This window comes from Callithrix jacchus, chromosome 5 (assembly GCF_049354715.1).
Source record: "Callithrix jacchus isolate 240 chromosome 5, calJac240_pri, whole genome shotgun sequence".
Lineage (NCBI taxonomy): Eukaryota > Metazoa > Chordata > Mammalia > Primates > Cebidae > Callithrix > Callithrix jacchus.
In genome coordinates this window covers 135,959,650-135,985,418 of record NC_133506.1, presented here as the reverse complement: position 1 = coordinate 135,985,418, position 25,769 = coordinate 135,959,650, and the positions used below count along the sequence as shown (strand labels likewise).

The 25,769-nt window shown below is 55.4% G+C and overlaps 3 protein-coding genes across 16 annotated transcripts in view; 1 reads left to right on the top strand and 2 right to left on the bottom strand.

Moving 5' to 3' along the window:
• The window catches only part of SLC26A11 (solute carrier family 26 member 11), a 25,239-nt gene extending 10,592 nt beyond the window's left edge, over positions 1 to 14,647 (bottom strand). Inside the window, exons 1-8 of one of the 5 annotated variants that reach the window (XM_008997872.5) lie at positions 14,386 to 14,647; positions 13,125 to 13,354; positions 12,147 to 12,339; positions 11,667 to 11,752; positions 8,746 to 8,825; positions 6,797 to 6,939; positions 1,971 to 2,146; positions 1,472 to 1,544 (exon numbers count right to left, since the gene is read on the bottom strand). In XM_008997872.5, coding sequence (XP_008996120.4) covers positions 1,472 to 1,544; positions 1,971 to 2,146; positions 6,797 to 6,939; positions 8,746 to 8,825; positions 11,667 to 11,752; positions 12,147 to 12,339; positions 13,125 to 13,354; positions 14,386 to 14,572 — 1,168 coding nt within the window. In that variant the 5' untranslated portion in view covers positions 14,573 to 14,647. Of the gene's footprint in view, positions 1 to 1,471; positions 1,545 to 1,970; positions 2,147 to 6,796; positions 6,940 to 8,745; positions 8,826 to 11,666; positions 11,824 to 12,146; positions 12,340 to 13,124; positions 13,398 to 13,946 lie in introns of all 5 variants that reach the window. The other 4 variants (XM_054256574.2, XM_008997869.5, XM_035301992.3 and 1 more) reach the window with 4 other exon arrangements.
• SGSH (N-sulfoglucosamine sulfohydrolase) lies at positions 14,530 to 24,670 on the top strand. Its single transcript, XM_002748821.6, has 8 exons — positions 14,530 to 14,658; positions 17,600 to 17,760; positions 19,353 to 19,458; positions 19,728 to 19,878; positions 20,159 to 20,315; positions 20,596 to 20,677; positions 21,969 to 22,172; positions 23,190 to 24,670. The coding sequence occupies exons 1-8, from the start codon at positions 14,571 to 14,573 to the stop codon at positions 23,747 to 23,749; spliced, it is 1,509 nt and encodes a 502-aa protein (XP_002748867.1). The 5' UTR covers positions 14,530 to 14,570; the 3' UTR covers positions 23,750 to 24,670.
• CARD14 (caspase recruitment domain family member 14) overlaps positions 24,623 to 25,769 on the bottom strand; it is a 43,659-nt gene continuing 42,512 nt past the window's right edge. For all 10 annotated transcript variants that reach the window (XR_013536060.1, XM_078374848.1, XM_078374849.1 and 7 more), the window contains one exon: positions 24,623 to 25,769. Coding sequence is in view for 9 of the 10 variants with exons in the window: in XM_078374848.1 (XP_078230974.1) it covers positions 25,562 to 25,769 (208 nt within the window). In the remaining variant the exon portion in view is untranslated.

The window sequence follows — 25,769 nt, the reverse complement described above, 5'->3', positions numbered from 1 at the left end:
AGAATCTCCTGCCAGGCGCAGTGGTTCATACCTGTAATCCCAGCACTTTGGGAGGCCTAGGCGGGTGGATCACGAGGTCAAGAGATCGAGACCATCCTGGTCAACATGGTGAAACCCCGTCTCTACTAAAAATACAAAAAATTAGCTGGGCATGGTGGTGCATGCCTGTAATCCCAGCTACTCGGGAGGCTGAGGCAGGCAAATTGCCTGAACCCAGGAGGCGGAGGTTGCAGTGAGCCGAGATCGCGCCATTGCACTCCAGCCTGGGTAACAAGAGCGAAACTCTGTCTCAAAAAAAAAAAAAAAAAGAATCTCCTTTGCAGTGGGTAAGGGTCAGAGCCCTGGGACTTGGGAGGAGAAGCATTACGCTGGCACAGCCTGCACTAGGCAGTAAACACAATTTGTGCACTTACAATTAACAAACTGTTAATTGGGCTTTCACCTTTAGAAGCAACAGGAGCCCAAATGCAAGGACTCAATAACAGTGACAAGTTAGAACGAAGCTGTCATCCCCATAGGATGGGGCGAGTGATGGACAAACTGCAAGGAGGGAATCTAGAGATGCTGACTCAACCTAGACACTGAGGGGATTACTGTTGCCCTGCCTCCCTGGGGGTGAGGAGGGGCTGAGCCAGCTGAATGAAGCCTGTTGTTTAGTGTTTAGGAGTTTTGTGAGCCTGTTAAGAAACAGTCATTATTACCAATTAAATTAAAAGTTTCAATTAAACAGATAATACAGGCTCTTGCTCTGCCGCCCAGGCTGGAGTGCAGAGGTGCTGTCACTCAACCTACTGGCTCAGCTGATCCTCCTGCCTCAGCCTTCCAAGCAGCTGGTACTGCAGGTGTGCTCCATGCCAGGATAATTTTTATTTTTAATAAAAACGAGGTCTCATTATCTGGCCTAGCTGTGCTTCAAACTCCTGAGCTCAAGCGATCCTCCTGCCTTGGTCTCCCAAAGTGTTGGGATTACAAGCCTGAGCCACCACGCCTGGCCCAAAGATAATACTTGAAACTCGCCACTTCTGAAATGATTCGGCATCTGTCGCTGATGAGGTTACTCGCACCCATGGTAGCAACGTGGTGGAGGCGCCATGGAATACGGGTGCTCGTGCCCATCTCACCCAAGCTCCATGTGCAAACTCCCTGTTCAGTGATGTCCCTGTCACCTTAAACTCAGTCAGCAGCATTTACACCATGGACATCCGCGAGGGCCATGAAGAAAACCTTTTATTTCCACAAATAGTGGGCTGTTAAAACACTCACCGCACACCGTGGGGGGGGGGGTGGCTCAATTATAGAGCCATTTTTATCATATATACATTAATATGTGTATGTGTATCATAAGCATGTATTCCTTGGATACAAATTCAAGTTTCTAAAACTAGAACAGATAAAGGCAAGCTAGAAAGCAGGCAGGCCTAGCCCAGCCAGCGCACCGAGAGGCCTGGGGCGTGGGTGACAGGCGTCTTACCAAAGGCTTTGGCCACTGCAATGCTTTCCAGGAGGCCCATCAGGGGCACCACAGCCAGCCCAGCCCCCATGTCCTGAAAGAGGAGAGAGGGATGGTGAGTGGCCTTCCTAAGGGATGTGACCCATGAAGGCAGCGAGGGCCCACCCTCCCCCACAGGAAATAAGAGCAAGTGCTTGTCAGCTGCAGGATGCCCCTCCTTGTCTGAAGAGGCACCAGAGTGCATCTGAATGTGCTGGGAGGAACACAGCACATTCATCCTCAGCTGGAGTCCACAACGGGAGAAGCACCCCTGTGCCCCGGGCAGGAACACAACGTAACATCCCTGAGCTCGCTGAGCTTGCATCTGACCCGGGATTCTTTAATAACTGAGATGTCCCTCCCTGAGGACTCGGTTGTCCTAACTGACCTCGGACCCCCTGGCACCCAGCAGACGCATCAGAGTAAGGGCCACGCTAGGGGCCACTGCAGCCTGTCCATCCTGGCTCCTGGCTCTGCCCACCTGCACCATCTCGGCGAAGGAGATAGTCCTGTTCGCTGTGGTCATTGAGAAGGGCGGAATCCAGACTGAAGGGAGCCCCTCAGCTGTCTCCCCAGTGAGGATGAAAGGCTGGTATCCAGTCACCTCGAAAGAGTATGCAACCAGGGCCGAGAAGGAGACCACCAGGGCGTTGCGAGCTAGGAGAGAAGCAGAGGGGCATCCAGGACCCTTCTCTGGTGAGTGTGGGTAGTATGGCTGCCTCCAGGTGACTGGGGCAAATGCCCCAGGGGCAGAAGACGCCCCCGCTGGGCTGCAGTCCTCACTCTACACTCTGGGAAATATGGCCCAGACACAAGTACCACGTGGCAGCACGAGCACAGCAGGTGGTTTAGCAGAGCTGCAGGCCATGGACAGGCGCACGTGCCACCCACTGCCAAGCTCCAGGCCATAGCACATTGCACAATGCGGCAAAGACTCTCTGAAACCAGGTGCCCAGGGTGCGTCCACCTCAAAGCACAAGGGAGGAAGAAACCAGATTTATCCCCTGCCCCAAAAAAAGGCCTCCAAGCTGCCGGACAGCGGGCAGGACGGCCATGGTAAACAAGGGAGGCGCATCTGTCACTGCCCTGATGGCTGTCTGCAGCTTCTCTGATGGTCTGCCTGTGTATGGAGGGGGCCCCCTAGCAGAGCCCAGGGATCTCCCTGAGTTCAGAGGCAATGCTGGAAGGGAGTCAGAGGAGGCCTGTGGCTGGAGCTGACAGCCAGGTCACAGGAACAGATAGGGTGGCTGGAGACAGAGCTGCAGACATCTGCAGAGATGCCCTCAGTGTGCAACAGAGAACCAGGTGAGGCAAAGCTGGACAGAAAAGAGCCAAACCCACAGTGAGGAAGAGACACGAAGAGGGTTACAATCCCAGGACTCACACCAGAGTGAAAAACCCTCATCATTCATGGAGCATCAGGGGCTCCTGAGGGTTTTACCTCAGCAGTGGGGAAGATTAGCCCAAGACCTGGGGTTGGCAAATTTTTTTCTGTAAAAGGGCTAAATACTAAAACCTTTTTGCTTTGTGGGCCATAAAGTCTCTGGTGCAACTGCTCAAGCCTATTATTGCATAAAAGCAGACGCAGACACACAACGTAAATGAATGGGAATGGCTGTTCCAATGAAACTGTATTTACAAAATCAACTGGTAGGCCAGATTAGGCTCGCCCTAGAATGAACAGTGCTCTGGTCCAGCTAACAAAGCTTAAAAGTAAGACCCAGGTGGGGCACAGTGGCTCATGCCAGTAATCTCAGCACTTTGGGAGGCTAAGGCAGGTGGATCACAAGGTCAGGAGTTCAAGACCTGCCTGGCCAACATAGTGAAACTCCATCTTTACTAAAGAAAAAAATACAAAAATTAGCCAGGTGTGCTGGCATGCACCTGTAGTCCCAGCTACTCAAGAGGTTGAGGCAGGAGAATTGCTTGAACCCATGAGGTGGAGGTTGCAGTGTGCCAAGCCATTGCACTCCAGCCTGGGTGATAGAGCGAGACTCTGTCTCAAAAAAAAAAAAAAAAAAAAAAAAAAAAGTAACTGTAACCAAACACAATTTAATTAACAGGACATTAAAAGAATAACTGTAACCAAATTCTACTTACTTAAAGAACTAGAGGCAACATTAAGACTGTTAAGTAACAATGTAAAAGATACATTTTAAAACATTCAAATTGAGGCTGGGTGGGGTAGCTATGCCTTTAAACCCAGCATTTTGGGAGGCTGAAGAGGGTGGATCACCTAAGGTCAGGAGTTCGAGACCACCTAGGCCAACATGGCAAAACCCCCATCTCTACTAAAAATACAAAAAATTAGCTGGGCATGGTGGTGGACACCTGCAATCCCAGCTACTCGGGAGGCTGAGGCAGGAGAATCGCTGGAACCTGGGAGGCCAGAGGTTACAGCGAGCCAAGATCGTGCCATTGCACTCCAGCCTGGACGACAGAGAGAAACTGTGTCTTAAAAAAAAAAGAAAAGAAAAAAAAAAAAAGATTAAAATTGAATTTCTAGAAATGAAAACCAGTGTCTGAAATGAAACAAGCACTTGATGCAATTAACAACAGCTGAGACATCACAGAGAAAAGTATAAAATGTAGCACTAGAAATGATACAAAATGAAACACAGCAAGGACAAGACTGCAAATTCCAGAGAGCAATAGTGAGCTGCTGGAACTGCTTCAAGGTGCAATAAATCCAGCTATGGGAGTCTGCAAAGAAAGTCTGTGGAATCTCACAAGTACACATTACAAAAGAAGGATGCGCGGTTTCCACATTCGATGAAACTGCCTCTATCACCCTTCCCCCCTTGCCTCTGTCATGAAAACCTCAACAAAGGCTGTGGCCTAAACCATCCTCTAGCTTTTGGCTTCTCCTCCTGGCCACCCTGGTGTCTTCTGACGTGGCCCTACGTGGCGTGCTCTGCCTCCTATCTCTAGGACCTGTGAGTACAATAAACTTTCTTTTTTTCCTGAGCCTTTCTCTGTCTCCCCTTGCGGCCGCACCTGACTGGTCATCGCATAAAGAAATACAAAAGTCTCTGAGAAACCTGGGGTGTCTGAGCATTTCACACTCTGACTTTTCTTTCTCTTTTTTTTTTTCTTTGAGATGGAGTCTCACTCTGTTGCCAGGCTGGAGTGCAGTGACGTGATCTCAGCTCACTGCAACTTACGCCTCTCAGGTTCAAGTGATCCTCCAGCTTCAGCCACCCGAGAAGCTGGGATCACAGCCATGAGCCAGCACGTCCAGCTAATTTTTGTATTTTTAGTAGAGATGTAGTTTTGCCATGTTGGCCAGGCTGGTTTCAAACTCCTGACCTCAGGTGATCAGCCTGCCTTGGCCTCCCAAAGTGCTGGGATTACAGGTGTGAGCCACCATGCCTGGTCTCCAAACTCTGACTTCTAAGGTGATCCCATGAGTTCCCTGGACATCCCCTGAAGAATACAGATTCTGATTCAGAGATCTGCAGGGGGCCTGAGACCCTGCATTTCCAGTAAGCTCCCCGGGGATGCCCAGTACCTAGGCTGCTGGTCCCAGGCCACACTCTGAGTCTCAAGGTTTAAGATAACAAAGCAAGGGCTGGGTGTGGTGGCTCATGCCTGAAATCTCAGCACTTTGGGAGGCTGAGGAGGGTGGGATCACTTGTCAAGAGTTCAAGACTAGCCTGGCCAACATGGCGAAAACCTGTCTCTACTGAAAATACAAAAGTTAGCTGGGTGTGGTGGCACACACCTGTAATCTCAGCTACTCAGGATGCTGAGGTGAGATAATGACTTGAACCCAGGAGGTGGAGGTTGCAGAGAGTCGAGATCACACCACTGCCCTCCAGCCTGGGTGACAGAGCGAGACTCCACCTCTTAAAAAAAGAAAATAGATAACAAAGCGTTTTCACTATTTCATGGACAACTGAACTAAAGCACAGGAACTTCGGCTAGCTACTCTGCAAGTCTAAACACAGACCAGGCTGGGACTGGAAGCCAGGCCTTTCCACTCTAAACCCAGGGCTCTCTCCACCCCACTGGGCTGTGTTCACCACCGCCTCAAGTCTGTGGAACAGGATCCAAGAAGTGACCGGGGTAACAGACCAGTCCAGGCAGCTGGAAGTGACTCAAGGGCTAAATCCAGCCACGCTCTCTCTCCTCTAGCTGTTGGATTATGCAGCCCCCAAACAGCAGGGCCAAGCTCAGTGTTTAATCCTTCCCCTCAGCTCTGAGAAGGCTCAGAGTCACCTATGCTTCCCGACTTTCCTGGGTGTGCCTTCTTCTCTGGGCATCCCTGCCCGGAGCTCAGCCAGGGCACCCGTGCCTATCTTGGATGCACTGAGAAGAGGCTTCCACCTCCCCAGGGTGCTCTCTCACCTGCTAATGGCCCTGCTGCTCCTCCCACTATGCAGCCCTCCCCTCCCCACTTCTCAAAGGACCCCTGGTTATCTGTGGCTCAGCCTGCAGCCTCCAGGCCTGAAGCTGAAGCTGTGCCCCAGCAAGCTGCACAATTCAAACAGAGCTGGTCGCAGTGGAATTTGTTTTCTCTCCCCAGGACCTGCCAGTAGACCTGGCTTCTCACCTTGGCACTGCTGACATTTTGGGCGGGTCACTGTCAGTTGTGGAAGCCGGAGTGCCATCAGGGGTCTGGCGGCATCCCTGACCTGTCCTCACTAGTTGCTAGCAACTGTCTCGCCCAGTGGTATCCACCAAAAATGTTTCCCAACATTGCCAAAAGTCACCAGGGGGCAAAATTGCTTCAGGTTGAGGACTACTGCAGCAGACCAGCTCTCAGCTCTGGCTGTGGATCAGAACCATGCCGAGTTTGGTTTGCAGTTTTAAATGTCACAGAGTTTGGTGGCTCACACCTGTAATCCCAGCACTTTGGGAGGCCGAGGTCAGCCACTTGAGGTCAGGAGTTTGAGACCAGTATGGTCAACACGGTGAAACCCTGTATCTACTAAAAATACAAAAAGCCGGGCATGGTGGTACATGCCTGTAATCCTAACTACTCGGGAGGCTGAGGCAGGAGAATCGTAGGAACCTGAGAGGCGGAGGTTGCAGCAAGCTGAGATCTAGCCTGGGCAACAGAGCAAGATTCCATCTCAAAAAAAAAAAAAAAAAAAACTACTACTACTAAAAGACAAAAATAAAAAATAAAAAAATTTAATAAAAAATAAAAGTCCCAGAGTTTTGTCTGCAGTTTTAAATGTCCCAATGCCCAAGTTACACCCAGACCAATGACATTAAATCTCTCAGAGTGGGACTCAGGACTCCTCAAGTGGCCCCAACATGCAGCAGAGGTTGCACACGACGTGAGCTGAGGCCCCTCACCTGTTGTGGCAGCCCAGACCAAACTGTGGCTGAGCCGCACACCAGAGGGCATCTCAGGGTGGACAGGAGGCATGTGGTCCCGCATCAGCTTTAGCACCAGCAGCAGCACCATGCAGACCAGCCCCAGGATGGCGTCGCCCACCCTGTGGACAGGCAGAGGACTAGTCACCACCCCGCTCAGCCCAGGCCTTCTGCTGACCCGAGCATCCTGCCATTGCTTCTGCTGGGAGGTGCCAAGAAGCTCCCAGGGGAGAACCTATGCCCAGGCTGCCGGTCCCAGGCTACCGTGAGTATCAAGGTTTAAGAAAACAAAGTATTTTCAATATTCTCACTGTTTCATGCACACTTAACTAAAGCTCAGGAACTTTAGCAAGCTACTCTACAAGACCAAACACAGGCTGGGCTGAGATGTTTTCTCCTAAGCGATATGCATCCCTTTTCTACTTCAAAACTCATTTTAAAATTCAGTAAGTACACAAGCCTGTGCGGGTCACGAAGGCGGCGGGTGACCCGCTCACATTTTCACTCCTGTAGCTCTTTGCGACTCAAGTCTGTGCAAAGGATCTGATGAGTGACCATGGGGAATGGGGACCAGAGACTGAGCAGCCGGCGCTCTGCAGGTGGCTCTGGAACAAGTGTGGCAAACCCGCAGCCTGGGATTGCTTTGAATGTGGCCCAACACAAATCTGTAAACTTTCTTAAAACATTATGAGTTTTTTAAATGAATTTTTTCCAGTTCATCAGCTATCATTAGTGTTTTTTATGTATAGCCCAAGACAATTTTTCCTTCTGTGTGGCCCAAGGAAGCCAAAAGATTGGACACCCTGCTGTAGACATTCTAGAAGGCTTTGGACTGAACAGTCAGTAAGGTCCCTTTTACCTCTAACAGTCCGTGATGTTCTCTGACTGGTCAGGCTCCACAATCACTGCTCTCCCATGCGGCTGACCCCTGCCCACTGGTGCCTCTGAAGGGCAAGGAACCCACTGGGTTTCCAGCTGAAAGATGGTCCAGGATCCCAGCATCGCCCCCGCTCCCTCCAGGCCACAGCACTGGGCAGCCATCTCTACAGCTCCCCAATAATTTCTTCCTCCAGCCCCTTCCAGCCAGAGAGGCAGAGAGGTATCCTGGCTTCCTGCTGGATGGTCTGGCAGGGAGGGACCCCTCATCAGAGGCTCTTTTTTTGAGACACAGTCTCACTCTTTCATCCAGGCTGGAGTGCAGTGGTGTGATCTTAGCTCACTGCAACCTCCACTTCCCGGGTTCAAGAGTCTCCTGCCTCGGCCTCCTGGGTAGCTGAGACTACAGGTACACACCACTATACCCAGCTAATTTTTGTATTTAAGAGACGGGGTTTCACCATGTTGACCAGGCTGGTCTTGAACTCCTGACCTAAGGTGTTCACCTGCCTCGGCTTCCCAAACTGCTGGGATTACAGGCATGAGCGACCATGCCTAGCCATCAGAGGTCTTTAAACCTGGTGCAGGAAGTGCTTGGGTCTCCTCATCTCTCATCACGGCTCCACCTGCTATCCCCGTGGCACCTGCGTTCTGTCTGTGTTAGCTTCCCCAAGCCCTGTCTTCCCTTCCTTAACAAATCACAACCCGGGGGAGACACACTGCCTTCTTTTTGTTTACAGTCTCTTCCCATTCCTTCCCAAGAAAGCTTTGTGGAGAGGAACAGCACCCCCTTTGGCTCCCCAGAGCTGAGCTTCTCAAACTCTCCCCTGCATGCAGACCACAGGCCTCCTATTAGAATGCTAGCTCTGATAGGACAGGTCTGGAAAGGGCTGACAATCTCATTTCCTGCCAGCTCGCAGGTGCTGCTGTTGGGGCTGCTCTGGGAACCCTGTCTGAGCAGCCACTGGGGGTGAAAGTTGAGGTGGGGGCCAGGAAAGCAGGTGTGGAAGGAAGAGCTTCCTTATAGGAGGGAGGAACGAAGCCCAGGGTACCTGGTCTCCTCGATCCTGAGGAAGGTGTGGTACACTTGCAGGAAGAACTGCCTGGGGATGTTCTGCAGTCCCAGCAGGTTCTGTTCAAACACAGAGATGCTGATCAGAGGCCCTGTCCCCAGACTCAAGCAATCTGTCCCCAGCTCCTGGCCTGCCATCCCGACCCCATCTCAGACTCTCATTCCCAGGGCCCATCTCAAAAGCTCAGGGGCCATCTGCCCACTTCCAATGCCCCCCAAGCCAGGAAGTCAAAGTTACCCTTGGGGGAAATGGTACTTCACAATTTCTGGGTCAGGGATGTTTCTCTAAATTGCTTTTGTTTTTCATAAAAAACAGTGTAGGTGATCCCACAGCAGGGAGAGCAGCTCTACAGCTCTAAGGCCAGGAGCCCTGGAACGCCTAGCCCTGCCCCCATTGGCTCGAGGCCACACCTGCCACTTGTAGACCCTTGCTGCCATTGGCTTGAGTCCACATCTCTCACTAGATGCCCCCCAACCTCCAGCCCCACTGCTGCCAGAAGGAAAAAGCACTTCACAGTGTGCACAGATCCGGAGGGCTCTGAGGAGCTTCAAGAAACTGGGCTGGGGAATATCTGGCCAAGTAGGAGCCTCCCACAGCGATGCCAGCTCTCAGAGCTCCTGGGCAGAAGAAGGAGCTCTATCCTGTGCTTTAGGGTTTTGTTTTTTTTTTCTTTCTTTGCTTTAGAGAGGGATTTGGCTTGCTCTGTGGCCCAGGCTGGATTCGAACTCCTTGGCTCCAGTGATCCTCCCACCTCAGCCTCCCACATAGCTGGGATCTTTGGCGCCACCACAGCTGTGCTTTAGTTCTTTAAGTCGCCTGAGACTCAGCAGGAGTCAGAGGGGGAAGTTGAGGCCCAGGATCCCAGGGTGACAGGCTCAAGGACCCTGCCCCAAAACTGTGGTCACAGGGTGGGTGGGGTTAGGACATCTGGGTGGGTGGACTCTGGGACTGCTGGGGCAGGAGCTTCTGTCCTGGAAGAGTCAGGAAGATAATCCTCCCCCTAGATGGCTGCAGAGTCCCTGAGCGGGGCTAGGGTTGACAAGTATGAAGGCATAAAGAAGGCACTCTTGGCTGGGTGGGGTGACTCATGCCTGTAATTCCAGCACTTTGAGAGGCTGACGAGGGTGTATCACCCAAGGTCAAGAGTTCAAGACCAGCCTGGCCAATATGGTGAAATCCCATTGCTACTAAAAATACAAAAAATTGGCTGGGTTTGGTGGCACATGCCTGTAATCCCAGCTACTAGGGAGGCTGAACCCAGGAGGCAGAGGTTGCAGTGGATGGCGCCATTGTACTCCAGTCTGGGCAACAAGAGGGAAACTCCGTCTAAAAGAAAAAAAAAGGCGGCACTCTCTACTTTCACTGTGATCCTATAAAAGAACATTACAAAAGACTAGGAGGCCGAGGTGGGGGGATCACAAGGTCAGGAGTTCGGAACCAGCCTGACCAACGTGGTGAAATCCCATTTCTACTAAAAATGCAAAAAAAAATTAGCTGGGCGTGGTGGTGGGCACCTGTAATCCCAGCTACTTGGGAGGATGAGGCAGGGGAATTGCTTGAACCAGGAGGGTGGAGGATGCAATGAGCCGAGATCATGCCACTGCACTCCAGCCTGGGTGATAGAGCAAGACTCTGTCTCAGAAAAAAAAAAAAAAAAGAAAAGAACATTCTTATTCTTGATACCAAAAATGAGGGACATTTCCAGAATAAAGAAGCAACCATACCCTGAAACAGCATTTGCCAAGCTTACCCTGGGAGATGTGTGCAGATAGCTTAAAAATCGTACTCATCCACACCTAAGTTGGTCCCTCCTCTCTAAAATGGAAATAATGATAAACCTACCTACCAGGGGTGTGCTGAGAATGACGCATGGAGAGTGCCTTGCCCAGTGCCTAGCACACAGCAAGAGTGCAAAAAGTGTCTGCTACTTTATTCACACCCATACACACACACACTCTCACACGCATGCTCTCCTGTCCTTGGTCTTCTCATGGTTCCTCCTTCAGGGAAGACTGTCTCAGGCTGGCCTGGAGCAGCACCTGGCTTTGGGAAGATGATCTGCAGTGACACAGGGTGAGGAGGCAGTGTGCCCCTAGTCTGCCTTGATGGCAGCACGGCCCCATCAGCGGAACTGGGCTCACCTCACTCCACACACACCCAACTGAGCACCTCCTACTGCACCTTCCCAGTGCTGGGTGGCCATGGCTGGGAGCAGAACAGTTCCTGTCCTTGAGGAACTTACAACCCAGCAAAAATCAGAGTAAATTACATCCCCAGCTGATGAATAAAGAAGCAACCATACCCTGAAACAGCATTTGCCAAGCTTACCCTGGGAGATGTGTGCAGATAACTTACAAATCATACTCACCTTGCCAAGCTTACCCTGGGAGATCTTGGTACATCTTATAGATATTTTAAAAGTAAATATAAAAAGCATAGCATTTAAAAAATATTAAACAGAAACCAGGAAAAAAAAAAAGCACACAACAAAACCACCTAGCTAAATTAGTATAGGGAAATCATTTGCTTGTAGAAACTGTAGCAGCATGCCTGTGACTGGCAGGGCCCGCTGGGTATGCCCAGTGCAGGGAGAACGGAGCCACGTAAATCACACCACACAGAAACTCGGGCAAGAGCAGGCGGGGGGATGGAATTACTGGTGTCCCCAGTTACCCGCTGTAAAATCCAGCCATCATGAGACAGCCCTCCCAGGAGGGTCATTTTATGAAGAGGGGACCCATGAGAGCACTGTGCACTTCGTGACCCACAGAAGACAATCTGAAACAGCAAGACGTCCACTGACCACAGGGATCAGTCCGGGCCTTGGCCCTGCTCCCAGCTATCCCTGTGCCAACAAGCAGTGGCAAAAGAGGAGTGTCCTGGGTGGGTGCTGGACCTACCTTGATCTGTCCAAAGCCGATGGTGACGGTGGCAGCAGAGGTGAAGCCTTTAATGACAGGGCAGGAAATGAAGTCCAGCAGGAACCCTGGCCAGCCAAGAGGGGACACCGAGCTGGTCCCAGCTCTACCCAGTCCAGAGGATGAGGGTCTGTGTAAGCTGGGAGGGGTGGGAAGGTGGAATTGGGGACAGATGCTACAGCTAAGAACGGGTGGGTGACACACCCTGCATGGCTGTCTTTGGAGAGCAGAAAAGGGAGACTAGGGTCTGAGGCCACAGCTCCTCTCCAATTGTCCTGGCCTCTCAGCAGAAAAGAGCAGACTAAGGGCCCAGGCCCCCATCCCCTCCACCCAGCTGCCCACCTACCCGCACACACACATACTCACACCCCGCCCCCAACACACACAGGGATAGACCTTGAAATGCAAACAAGGAAATGCTGAGGTCAAGGGCATCCCCTTGGCAAGAAGGTTGAGCCTCACCCAAACGTAGGACCCCCATGACCAGCTGGATGCAGCCAGACAGGAAAGCCAGCAGCACAGCATAGGCGGGCTCGTGGAAGGTGTAGAAGGAGACCAGGAGGGACATGATGGCAGTGGGGCCCAGAGTCACGTCCCGGGAGGTGCCCAGGAAGAAATACACGAAGCAGCCCGTGAAGGCAGAGTACAGGCCATACTGTGGAGAGAGACAGCAGTGAGCACCCAGGAGCCCCAGTGTGCGTCAGCTGTGTCCTGGACACACGAGCATGCAGAGGCGAGACATGCACCACCCTACGCTGCAGGGGGGCCTGCAGTGATCAGGAGGCCACTCTTTTAGCAGCACCCAACCGGGGCCTCAGCGTGCAGGCAGCCAGACAGAGGGGTTGGTGCAGGCCTGTATGTGCCCAAGTCTAAGAATGCATTCTTTTTTTTTTTTTTTTTTTTTTTTTTTAAGGCAGAGTTTCGCTCTTGTTGTCCAGGCTAGAGTCTAATGGCGTGATCTTGGCTCACCTCCGCCTCCCGGGTTCAAGTGATTCTCCTGCCTCAGCCTCCAGAGTACCTGGGATTACAGGCACCCACCACCACGCCCAGCTAATTTTTTGTTTTAGTAGAGAGGGAGTTTCACCATATTGGCCAGGCTGGTCTTGAACTCCTGACCTCAGGTGATCATACCGCCTTGGCCTCCCAAAGTGCTGAGATTACAGGTGTGAGCCACCATGCCTGGCCTGAGGAAGCATTCTTAAGGCCTCCTCCGTGAGTCACCTCGGTGGTCCCTCGACAACCAGCTCAGTGTCTGTGTGTGCCAAACAGGCACAGGAGCCTGGGTCAGCCCAGAGACAGTCATGCATTATATACTGTAAACCAAAGGTTCCTTGGGGCCCAGGGGTGGAAACCTGGGATGACTGATGGTGTCTGGGACTAATACTGTGTATCTCCTCACTGCTTCTGAGATGGAGCTGGCAGTAGGGTCAGACACCTTACCTGGGGCGGGAGTCCAGCCACTTCAGCATAGGCCAGTGCCTGGGGAATGACAGTGAGGCCCACGGAGAGTCCAGCGATGAAATCCATCTTCAGCCACTGCAGGGAGTAGTTGGGCAGCCATGCCAGGATGGGCAGCTTCCTCTGCAGGGCCGCGGGGGAGCAGCAACAGGTGTTTGGGGCCATCCCGGGGCTGGAGAACCTAGCCTGACCCAGCATCTTCTTCGGTGGGGCTGGGGATGCAGGTGGCATAGACCAGCAATCAGAGCGGGTGGCCTTTGAAGAACCCAATCACACTGGTCAGAGACGGCGGGGGCCAGGAGGGGTCACTATGGGTCTCCTCTCCCCAGGGGCGCTGAGCCAGACGGGTCTGAGAGGAAGTCAACAACGTGCCCAAGAGTGGAACTGGGCCAAGACTGGAGGGCCCACCCCATGCCCTCATCACCCACTCTCCCTGAATCCCCTGCGCAAATCCTGGGTGCCTTCTGTCCCTCCATTCTCAACTCTCCCAGATGAGAAACTGCTCAGCGATTTCTTACTGAGAAGCCTGAAGACTAATTAGGCTCCACACTTCTCGCTCCTGAAGAACTGGCTTCCTTTTCCTTTTTTCCCCCTCACCCCAGGGAATTTAACGGGGAGCAGCGCAGAGAGAAGCAGGGTCCGCGGGGCACAGTAGGCTGTCGGGGGTGACGGCGGCTGCTGGGAGGGGATCCCAGGTTTTCCGATTGCGCATCAATGCGGGCTCCACCCACTACGGTTGACCGCGGCGCTGGAGTGGGGGGGGGGGGTCCTCCCTCCTGACACCACGCCTCGCTCGGCCCCCACCTGTGGCATTCACGCCCTGGAGTTCTAATTGCTTCTGGGAGGACGTCAGAGGCGCCCAGATAATTCAGGTGCGCAGCATCCTCCAGAGCCCGGCGCCAGGGCGCAGAGCCGCCCCCGGAGGCCTCCGGCCGCCCCGCTCCAGCCAAAATCCACTCCGGAGCCCCTGGCCCCGCCCACGAGGCCTCTGGCTCGGGATCCTGGGGCCTCCGGCGGGGACCCCGCGCCACCTGACGGTCCGCAGTCCCTCGGCCCGGAGCAAAGCCGAGAGCTGCGGGACCCGGGTGGGGACGCGGCAGGGGGGTGGTCCCCGCGGGAGGCGCTCGCACTTTCGGGCTCCGCGCTGGCCCCGCGTTGGCTGTCCCCGGCGACCCCGGCCACTGTCCGCACCCCCCGCCCCTGGTCCCCGCTCGCCGCCCTCGCGGGCCACGGACTCACCCACCCGGCACCACAGCTCGGGGTCTCTTGGCGTCGCCGCAGCCGCGTCCACAGGAATCACCGGGGACGGGACGGGGCGGGGTCTGGGGCGCACGTGACCGGGGGCAGGGCGGGGGCGGGGCCGAGCGAGGCAGGGGCGGGGCTGAGCGGGAGACAAGAGCCCGCGCCGAAGCCGGAGCCGCAGCCGCCATGCGCCGCCCCGGGCCCGTCTGCTGCGCGCTGCTGCTGGTCCTGGGGCTCTGCCGGGCGCGCCCCCGGAACGCACTGCTGCTCCTCGGTGAGTGCTGGCGCCGCCCTCCCACGCCCGCCGGCCGTGGCCCGCGGAAGTGGCCACTGGCCTCCTCCCTACACGTGACCAGTGCTGACCCTGCTGTGCCCGGCCCTTGTATCCCCCTACCATTCCCTCTCGCCCACCCCTCTGTGCTGCCCTCAGACTCCAAATGGGTGTCTCCCCAGAGAGGGCAGCGAGGGGTGAAGGGGTGAACTCCAGCATCCAGCCCCGCTACCTTACCTCCTGCCGCCTGTCCCCACCCGCTTCTGACCCTGCCCAGTCAGGGCCCAGGGTCCACGGATCCCAGATCCCTCTCGGGAGGGGATGCCCGAGGAGGAGCTGGTGCTCAAGTCCCCAGAGACTGCAGACAGGGTACCCTCCTGGCTCTCATCTCCTCCCCAATGTAATCTTTTCCTACCCCAGAGGCTGTGGTTCAGCTGCCTTTTCGCTTGTCCGAGGGCACAGCCCTCCACCACCGCCTACCACAGTCTCCCCCAATCCCAGTCCCTCTCAGAAACCCCAAGTTCCTCCCAGGCAAGCACCATGCTGCTCACAAGACTTCCAGTTTGGGTAATCAAGCCCCGGCCCGTGACGAGTGACAAGGCCTGTGATTCTTTCCCCTTCTGAGGTCTGGCACGCTGCCAGGTACCCTTTTTCTGATTAACTGCGGTCTCTGGGCGGGAGTTCGGCTCACTGTAACATAAACAGCTCTCCTGCCAACTCCTCACCTCCCAGAAACACAGCGAAGAATCTGCCTGGACCCTCATCTGCAGATGGGATTCCCGCTGGAGGCTCTCAGAGCCCGGGCCATGCAGCCCCTGCGCTAGGGCCGGTCTTAGCACGGACTGCCATAGGTTGGCTTAAACAACAGAAACGTATTTCTCACAATTCTGCAGGCTGAGAATCCAAGGTCAGGGGCCAGCTTGGTTGGGTTCCACTGAGGGTCCACTTTTGGCTTGCAGGTTATCACCCCCTCACTGTTTCCTCACGTGACAAGCGGGAAGGGGGTCTCACTTCCTTTTCCTGTCTCTTTCTTTTCTCTCTTCTTCTTTTTTCTTTCTTTCTTCTCTTTCCTCTTTCTTTTCTTTTCCTTTTTCTTTTCTTTTATTTCTTTTTGTGAGACAGTCTCACTCTGTCACCCAGGCTGGAGTGCAGTAGCACAATCTCAGCTCACTGCAGCCTCAACTTCCCAGGCTCAACTGATCTTCCTGCCTCAGCCTCCCAAGTAGCTGGGACCACAGGTACACAGCACCATGCCCAGTTAATTTTTGTATTTTTTGTAGAGACAAGGTCTCACTGTGTTGCCCAGGCTGGTCTCGAACTCCTGGGCTGAAGTGATCTTCCTGCCTCGGCCTCCCAGGTGCTGGGATTACAGGCATGAAACATGGCACCCAGCCCTCTCTTTTCTTGTAAGGCAACAGTCCAGTCCTGTCAAATAGGGGTCCCATCCTTATGACCTCATTTAACCTTAATGAAGGGCCCTGTCTCTAGATAGAATCATGTTGGTGTTAGGGCTTCAGCACATGAATTCTGGGAGGACACAGTTCTGTCCATAGCAGGCCCACAGCCAAGTGCCGAGACACTCTGGGTTTGGAGAAGGGCAGCCTTCCTTCTGGGCTGCAGGTAGGAAGCACAGCAGCCTGCTCCCGCTCCGGGCTTACCTGGCTGCCATGTGCTCACACTCCGTGGGTGCTGTGGGATGAAGGATGGGAGCTCAGGTGGAGGATGGGAGCCCAGCTTGAAGCTCTGCCATGGACCACACTGCCCCTAAGGGAGCTGGGGGAAGGTGTTGGTCCTGGGGGTTTCCACCAGCCTCTCCTGGGGTGACCCCAATGTTGTCTACTCCAGAGCAGGGGGAAGAAGTGTGGTGTGGTTGTAGAAGCTCAGAGCCCTGTACCTCACCTTTCTGGGCCTCAGCTGTTTTGTGTAGAGTGAAAGGGTTGAACTATACAATCTGAAGGCCACTTGGCCTTTGAGATAGCATCAGCGAGAAGCAGTGGTGGGGCATACACAGATCTTTAGATGCCTGCTGGGCGAGGCTCTCCTGCCCTCTGCCCCAGGTAGTGTCTGCAGAGCCCAGAATTGCCCAGCAGTGTGCTATGGCCATGCATTCAGCGGCTGTCTGCCTAAATGCCTAGCTGGGTAACATGCCCACCCAGGTACATGCCTGCTGGGCTATCTATCATAAAGCTTGTTGGAGTATCATGCCCGCATGAGTATCTTGACCACTTGGGTACCGTGCCTGGCTGCTAACATACCCAGGTGCCAGGCCTGCCTGGGTACCATGCCCACCTGCTTATACCCACCAGCTGTCAGTTCAGCCTGTGTGCTGTGCCCACCTGCCAACATACCCACCAGGTATCATGCCTGCTTGAGGTATCATCAGGCTTGTTGGGGTATGATGCCTGCCTATGATGACCACTTGCTTACCATGCCTGCCTGTTCTCATACCCACCCAGGTATCAGGCCTGCTGGGTACCAGCCCACCTGCTAACATACCCACTGGGTATCAGGCCTGCCTGGGTACCATGCTCACCTGCTATACCTACCATCTATCAGTCCAGCCTACATACCCTGCTCACCTGCTAACAACCCACCACATATCATGCCTACTGGGTACTATGCCTGCTTGTTAATATGCCCACTGGGTATTGTGCCCACTAAGTACCATGCCTGCTTGCTAATATACCCAGTGGGTATGGGGCCTTCCTATACATGCCTGCCTGCTAACATGCCCTCTAGTATCATGCTTGCCTGCTGTACCCCCTCAGGTGTCATGCCTCCTAGGTAATGAAGTGCTCAGTCACGATAGCATTTGTGCTGAGTCAGTACCATGCCCACCTGAGTAACTTGCCTCCTGGCATCACAGCCCCAGCCTCCCTCACTCCCGGCGCTGTTTCTCGTGACCCCAGCCCACCATGTGCTCTCTGTCTCCCACCTTACACAGCGGATGATGGCGGCTTTGAGAGTGGTGCATACAACAACAGCGCCATCGCCACCCCACACCTGGATGCCTTGGCCCGCCGCAGCCTCCTCTTCCGCAATGCCTTCACCTCCGTCAGCAGCTGCTCTCCCAGCCGTGCCAGCCTCCTCACTGGCTTGCCCCAGGTGAGGTGCAAGGGGCAGGAGGAGGGGTGGGCCAGCAGTAGACAGGCTGCATCCAGGGCTCAGGCCTCTGCCACATCTCCCATCCCTGGGCTCCCTGAGGGGGGACTGCCCACTTCCCTCCCACCTCCAGGAGGAGGCACAGCCCCTGGCCATGAGTGCAGACTAGGGGTTCCGACTCCCATCTGCCAGCCCTGTCTTCACTGCTCTGTGTGGCCTGGAGCAAGTGACCTACTTCCTGTGCCTCAGTTTCCTCATCTGTAAGATGGGGGTATAATGGGGACTGGAGGGGCTGATGCTTCGTATGTAAGCACTTGGCGTGAGGCCTGGTGTGCTTACTCAGTGCCCCGGGAGCACTATGGGCAGGGACCTGCTGCTGTTAGGCACGCACACTCCTGTTTCATTTTGGTGAAATGCACACTCATCAGCGTTCCCAGCTTAGCCATTTTCCAGTACATGTTCCATGGCATTAAGCACATTCACAGTGCTGTGCAGCCATCACCCCATCCATCCATCTCCAGAAGTCTCCCGTTGTCCCAAACACAAGCTCTGTCCCCACGAAACACCAGCTCCACATTCTCCCTCCCCGTCCCCTGCCGACCAACATTCTCCCTCCGTCTCTATGAATCTGACTGTTCCAGGGGCACATAGGAGTGGAATCACACAGGACTAGCCCTTTTATGTTTTTTTTTTTTTTTGAGTTGGAGTCTCACTCTGTCGCCAGGCTGGAGCACAGTGGCATGATCTCAGCTCACTGCAGCCTCCACCTCCTGGGTTCCAGCAATTCTCCTGCCTCAGCCTCCTGAGTAGCTGAGATTAAAGGCACGCACCTCCATGCCTGGCTAATTTTTGTATTTTTAGTAGAGACAGGGTCTCTCCATATGGGCCAGGATAGTCTCAAACTCCTGACCTCAACTGATCAGCCCTCCTCAGCCTCCCAAAGTGCTGGGATTACAGGCATGAGCCACGGCGCTGGCCAATGGGCGCTTACTTTGGTATCTTACCTTGTGATCTTAGCTTATTGCAAGCGATGTGCTGTCTCCATCTGAGGCTGAGGCTGAGTGGAAGGCCAGGGTGGGGAGATCACATGTGTGGATGCAGATGCTTCCTGAGAGGCTCATCTGGACACAGGTGTGCCCACTTCCGGCAGTGGGCCATGGGATTAGGAGGAGCTCCTCCTTCTCGCCTGATACCTCCCTATGTAGTCTGAGTTTTTTAAATATATGGCTTGTTTTACAGTATAAAATAACTAGGTAATAAACAAGGCCTGGCTCTGTCTTTTTCACTCTGTGATGTGTCGTAACAGAAGAGATGAGAAGTGCAGATGCACAAAAAGAACATCCAGGCCACCTCACGCTGGTGCACGCCCTCCAGGACCCCTTCTTCCTTGTGAAGTCCTCCTTTCACGGGAGGGTCCCATGGGCCTCTCAGGCCGGGAGTGGGAGGTGGAGCCAGGCTCTCTGGGTTCTGGCCACAAAGTCTAAATCAGGGGCCCTGAGAAGGCCCCTGGTGATGGGAGGGCCGGGTAAGGACAGGTGCGGCCAGCGGGGCCCTGGCTGCCTCGGGGCCCTGGACCTCATGTGTCTTTCCGGCAGCATCAGAATGGGATGTACGGGCTACACCAGGATGTGCACCACTTCAACTCCTTCGACAGGGTGCGGAGCCTGCCGCTGCTGCTCAGCCAGGCTGGCGTGCGCACAGGTGAGGATGCTGTGCTGAGGGCAGGGCGCAGGGTGAGGCACAGAGGCCCAGCCGGAGCCCAGGAGGTTCAGTGCCCTGTCCCAAGGCACCCTCAGCCCCTGTGGCCTGCCCTTAGCTCTTGTCCCAAAGGACCCAGGCCTGGTTGTGAGTCCTGGCTGGGCTGTGAGTCCACGAAAACCCACAGTGTGCTTAGGTCTGAGGGGGCAAGGAAGGGAGCAGGGGGGTTGGGAGGCTGAAGGGACTCTGGACAGGCCTCTCTTCCCACCCAGGTATCATCGGGAAGAAGCACGTGGGGCCAGAGACCGTGTACCCATTTGACTTTGCTTACACAGAGGAGAATAGCTCTGTCCTCCAGGTGGGGCGGAACATCACGAGAATTAAGCTGCTTGTCCGGAAATTCTTGCAGACTCAGGATGACCGGTACGAGGCGGGGCCCCTGTCCCTTCCCCCGGCGGCTGGCCCCAGAGCACAGCCGAGTCTTCAGGTGGGATGCATGGGCCCCCATGTGGCTGGAGTGGGGGTAGGGGAGAAGGTTCTGGGTATTCAAGTTAGTCTGGTCATGAGGAGAAGGGACATGGGGAAACTGAGGCAGTGAGGGTCATAGGTTGACGTCCAGATACAGAGGAGGCAGAGCCGAGGGGCTTCCCGTGCCAGGCAGCACTGGCCCCACAGCCTTGGCAATGAGCCTTCTCCTGTGCAGGCCTTTCTTCCTCTACATCGCCTTCCACGACCCCCACCGCTGTGGACACTCCCAGCCCCAGTACGGAACCTTCTGTGAGAAGTTTGGCAATGGAGAGAGTGGCATGGGTCGCATCCCAGACTGGACCCCGCAGGCCTATGACCCACAGGACGTGCTGGTAGGAGGCCCCTCCCTCGTTTCAGGACACCCTTCAGCCCTGGGTCAGGGACGTGGCCCTCTCGTGAGCTTGCAGCTCTGGCCCTAGGTGAGGAAGAAAGATGCTCTAACCAAACTGGATTCAAGTTCCCATCCTCGGGGCCACAGAGAACTGTAGAGAGATGGGGTGGTCCAGAGTGAAGCTCTTCTGGGCTAATCCATTCACAGCAGGCCTGGGGAGAAGGCTGGGTGCCACTCCCCCAGTCAGCCGTTCTAAGCCTGGCTCCCTCCACCTGCTCCAGGTGCCTTACTTTGTCCCCAACACCCCGGCAGCCCGAGCCGACTTGGCTGCTCAGTATACTACCGTCGGCCGCATGGACCAAGGTGGGCTTGCGGAACTGGGCACTCGGGGGCGGGGGAGGGGACACAGCCTGGGTCCCCCATCCTGGGCCAGCATCCTCTCAGTCAGGTCACAGCAGAGTGTGGGTGAGGGTCTCAGGGTGGCAGGCCCTGTGTGCCCAAGGGGTGGTGCCACAGCCTGGGTCCCCCATCCTGGGCCAGCACCCTCTCAGGTCACAGCAGAGTGTGGGTGAGGGTCTCAGGGTGGCAGGCCCTGTGCAGCGGCAGGTGGAGCCCACACTGAGAGGAGGGGTCTGCAGGTGGCATGGGGACCCACCCTGGGCCTGCCCTGACATGGAGCTGCTGCTGGGCTGGGATCTTAGGGTACCCCAGAGGTTGGTTGGGTGAAGATTCCAGATACTTCCAGCAACAGGGCCTGGGTCAGATGTGGGGTCTGGAGTTCCCTAGCTTATGCAGATGGAGAACTTGGGGCATGTGAGTTTTTTGTGGCTATCCTAAAAAGTACCACAAACTAGATGGCTTACAACAACCAAAGTTTGTCTTCTCACAGTTCTGGAGGCCACAAGATTGAAATCAAGGTGTCAGCATGGCCATGCTTCCCTGAAGGTCTAGGGGAGACCCCTGCCTTTCCTTCTGCAGCTTCTGGGGGCTGCGGCAGCGCTCAGTGTTCTGGGCTGGCAGCAGCATCGCCCCCATCTCTACTTAAACCTTCACATGCCTTTTTCCTGCCTCCTCTTTTATAAGGACCCCGTCATTAGATTTAGGGTCTGGCTGGGCACTTCAGGATGATTTTGTCCCAGGATCTTTATCTTCAAAGTGCCCCTTTCCAAACAAGGTCCCCATCACAGATTCCAGTGCACATGTCTTTTGGGGTCGGGGGTCACCATTCAACCCACAATTGGAGGTTGGAACCTCTACCATTTCCCTGTTGGTGCCACTAATTCTTGGTGATCAGGGAAGCAGTGGGTATAGAGGAAAGCTTGTCTTATGGCCTCTGCCCTATTTGCTCCATGGGACAGACATAAGATTCCAGAGAACCCAGAAGCTGGTGGGCAGCAGGGAGCAGGTGCCTGGGGATGACGCTGAAGTGCCAAGGGAAGGCTAGAGTCCCTGGAGGCCCATTCGAGGCCTGCTCAGAGACTGGGAGCTTGGCGGAGCTGGGCAAGAGTCAGGGCCGGTGGGAAGAACAGGAGTTCTTTCAAATCCAGAAAGCACTGGAGCCCAGTGGCTGGATGAAGCAGTGGGCGGGTACCCACACTCCCCTGCCTCCGCACATGTCTGCAGCTGAGCTCTGCTCTCCTGCCCCTCACTGCAGGAGTTGGACTTGTGCTCCAGGAGCTGCGTGATGCAGGTGTCCTGAACGACACACTGGTGATCTTCACATCCGACAACGGGATCCCCTTCCCCAGTGGCAGGACCAACCTGTACTGGCCGGGCGCCGCTGAACCCTTACTGCTGTCATCCCCGGAGCACCCGAAACGCTGGGGCCAGGTCAGCGAGGCCTATGTCAGCCTCCTAGGTATGCCTCTGCCTGCCTCTGTCAGGGAAGGGGTGGGAATGGACGTGCGCTGGGGCCACAATGTGTCAGATGCTACTCCACACCCATTACCTCTTGTGGCTCTCGTATCATCTGGGCCAGGAAGGGACTGTTATTCCCACTCTATAGAGGAAAAGAATGAGGCTCAGGGGGTGAAGTAAGCTGTTCAAGACTGCACAGCTGATAAGCACTAGGCTATGATTCCAGCCTGGATCCCACTGCTGTCAAAACCATTGCTTTTCCCCGCCTACCCTGTATGAGCTTCGGAATCACCTGGGATGCTTATTAATGTCCAGACCGCACCCCGCAGAGTGTCTGATTCCGTAGATTTTGGTGGGGCTCAAGAATTTGCATGTCTGACATGTTCCCAGGTGATGGCGATACTGTGGGCCTGGGGACCCCTTTTTGAGCATCCCTGCACCCCATCCTGCTTTCTTGGGGGACCCAAAGCACCTCATGACCCTGCTTATTTTTAAAAGGCCCTGGGACATCTAGTCCCATGTTATGGACGTGCAGACAAAGATAGGGGTGCAGGAAGAATTTGCAAAGGGCTCGGGGTGAGCCCCTTGGCACAGGGCAGAGGCCCGCCGTGTCCTGCACTCCGCCTGGCAGAGCCTCCAGGAGGGGTGCGCTAGGGCAGCAGCACACTCAGGTTCCCTTTCCCTCCGAGCTCGGGGCCCACATCTCTCTCTGGCCCCAAAGCATGACCGGGAGCACTGAGGCCGCACCCACCACAGGGTGGGAGTAGACTTCTTTTCTGGTCCGTAGGATTTTAGGAGGATCCTAAATGTCACCGAGTCGAGGCCTCTTGCTATGCCATCCGAGGCACCGTGGCCCAAAGAGATGGCTGGCAGTGAGAGGTGTCAGCTGGACAAGGCACGTCCTGCTGCTGATTGCATTGGAGAAGGTAGCCACCCACAGTGGCATAGGTTCGGCCCTTCAAGGGCAGCTCCTGCGTGCTGAGGGCTGTGCAGCTCTGAGACGCCGCTTCCCTTCCAGACCTCACGCCCACCATCCTGGATTGGTTCTCCATCCCCTACCCCAGCTATGCCATCTTTGGCTCGAAGACCATCCAGCTCACTGGCCGGTCCCTCCTGCCAGCGCTGGAGGCCGAGCCCCGCTGGGCCACCGTCTTCGGCAGCCAGAGCCACCACGAGGTCACCATGTCCTACCCCATGCGCTCCGTGTACCACCAGAACTTCCGCCTTGTGCACAACCTCAACTTCAAGATGCCCTTTCCCATCGACCAGGACTTCTACGTCTCACCCACCTTCCAGGACCTTCTAAACCGCACTGCCACTGGGCGGCCCACGGGCTGGTACAAGGACCTCCATCATTACTACTACCGGGCACGCTGGGAGCTCTACGACCAGAGCCGGGACCCCCATGAGACCCAGAACCTGGCCACCGACCCGCACTTTGCTCAGGTTCTGGAGATGCTTCAGGCCCAGCTGTCCAAGTGGCAGTGGGAGACCCACGACCCCTGGGTGTGTGCCCCTGACGGCGTCCTGGAGGAGAAGCTCTCTCCCCAGTGCCAGCCCCTCCACAACGAGCTGTGACCACCCCGGGAAACCTGTGCACACGTCCCACACACATCCCTGTGGCGGCCAGCCTGGGGAGCAGTGACGACAGTCCTTCCCTCCACACTCCCGTCCAGGGTGGGTCCTTCCTTCCTGTAGGGTGTCACTCCCGCCAATGCCTGGAGGGGGACCAGAGCATGTGCCCAGCCCCTCCACCATCGGGGCACTGCTGTCATGGCAGGGGACACGGCTGTCTCGTATCTGAACCACGTCCCGGCACCGGAATTCTAGCCATGATCTGCGGACAGGGCAGCATCCCCAGCCTATGACAAGGGGGTTTTCTGGCTTGGTTTGGGGACCTACATATGGGAGGCTTGAGGCCTCTTTGGGCTTCAGCACCCACAGATGCTTCTGAGCCCTTCACAGAGAGCAGGTGGGGGCTTCGGTGCTGCATGAGCAGTGGCAGAGTGGGTCCCAGCTACACTCGCCTGTGAGCACAGCGCCTGGCTCTTCCCAGCCTCTGGCCTAGCGGAAGCCTTTGAATGACCCTTGGCCTGGTTTCTGCTTCTTCTGTTTTTCCCCATGGTCAAGCACCAGGTCCCCAGGCAGGTTTCAGCTGGTTGGCAGCAGGTTCCCTGAGTGAGGAGTGTTTCTGGGCAGAAGCTTCTCTCTTGAGTGCCTGAAGATGAAGGCATGGCAATGCCCCTGTCCTCTGGCGCGGGTTAATTCTTGGGTGACACCGGCATTGCTGGGAGAATGCGCCGTTCCTGCCTTGCCCCCACCCACCTTGGGAGCAGAAGCTGAGCCTGGATACCCCTCAAAGGAGAGGGCGCTTCATTGAGTGGGTGGGCTGCCCTTGCCCTTTCTCCCATCACTCTATACTGGGGTGGGCTGGAGGAAGCCACAGGCCAGTGACTGTGAAACCTTTTTATTTCAGTAAAATACAGTTCTTTTTCTGAACTGCTTTATGACAATACTGAATTCTAGAACAGCTTTCTGGTTTTCAGACACTGTTGTCTAATGACATTCACTCTGCCACAGTCCCAGGAGGTCAGGCAAGGCCAGGCGCTGGGGGACTTGGGTCCTCCCCTGAGCCCTGGGGGTGGAGTAGCGATGTTTGAGGGCTGGGGTGCAAAGTCAGGTTGGGGGAAGGCAGAGTCCACCGGGCCCTGTACAGGGGTGTTGGTGCCAGGCTTTTCCAGGATGACCCCACTGAACGGGCATGGGCCCACTGAGAGTACTGTCTGTATCAACCAGAAACATCATTTACAAGTAAACACACCGGCCTCTGTAGACTGGAGTTTGGAGGCATCGCAGCCTCAGAAGCTGAGAAAAGGCAGGGTCATGGCATATGTGGGCTTGTGCCTCTGCCCCCGGCAAGGGTGGCAGCAACCTTGGGGGCCCCCCTGGCTCCCCACCCACTGCTGCTGTGCTTTTGGAGCAAGACTTTGACACATCAAAATGTAAAAGGGAGGTGCAGCCCCTCGGATTTGAATCAGGCCTACAGACAGGTGGTTTTGCAGAGGCCTGGGGCCTCCAGTTCTAGGGAAGGCGTGGAAAGGCGTCCCTCCTTTCCCACGGCAGAAACATTCTCAGAGTCTCCAGTTTAGACCATGGCAAGCCTGGTGACAGGTGAAGATGGTTTCCACAGAAAAGTAAGCAGATACAAGTGGCTTCACCATGTGCGCCCTGCGCATGGTGAGGGTTCAACGTTAGACCCCAGCCAGAGGGGAGAGCTGGCCTCATGTGCCAAGGAGCCCACAGTTCTGCCAGAGGCCCTGAGCTCAGGAACAGGACTGCATTCACCGGCACCCAGAGGACTCCACAGTCCCGGGAAGGCATATGGGTTCGTCACTGAGGGCTCTGCTCTGCCCACACCACCTTCTTCTGCTCGTCGGCAATGGCCTGGCGGACACAGCTGAGCAGGCCGTCCACATCGCTCCAGCTGTCGGGAGCCAGGGTGCTGTACAGACAGGGCGCCCGGTCCAGGTCTCCCTCCTCCTGCCTGGCGGCCTCCAGGAGCTGCTCCTCCGAGGTGCCCAGCCGCTGTAGGCCCTTC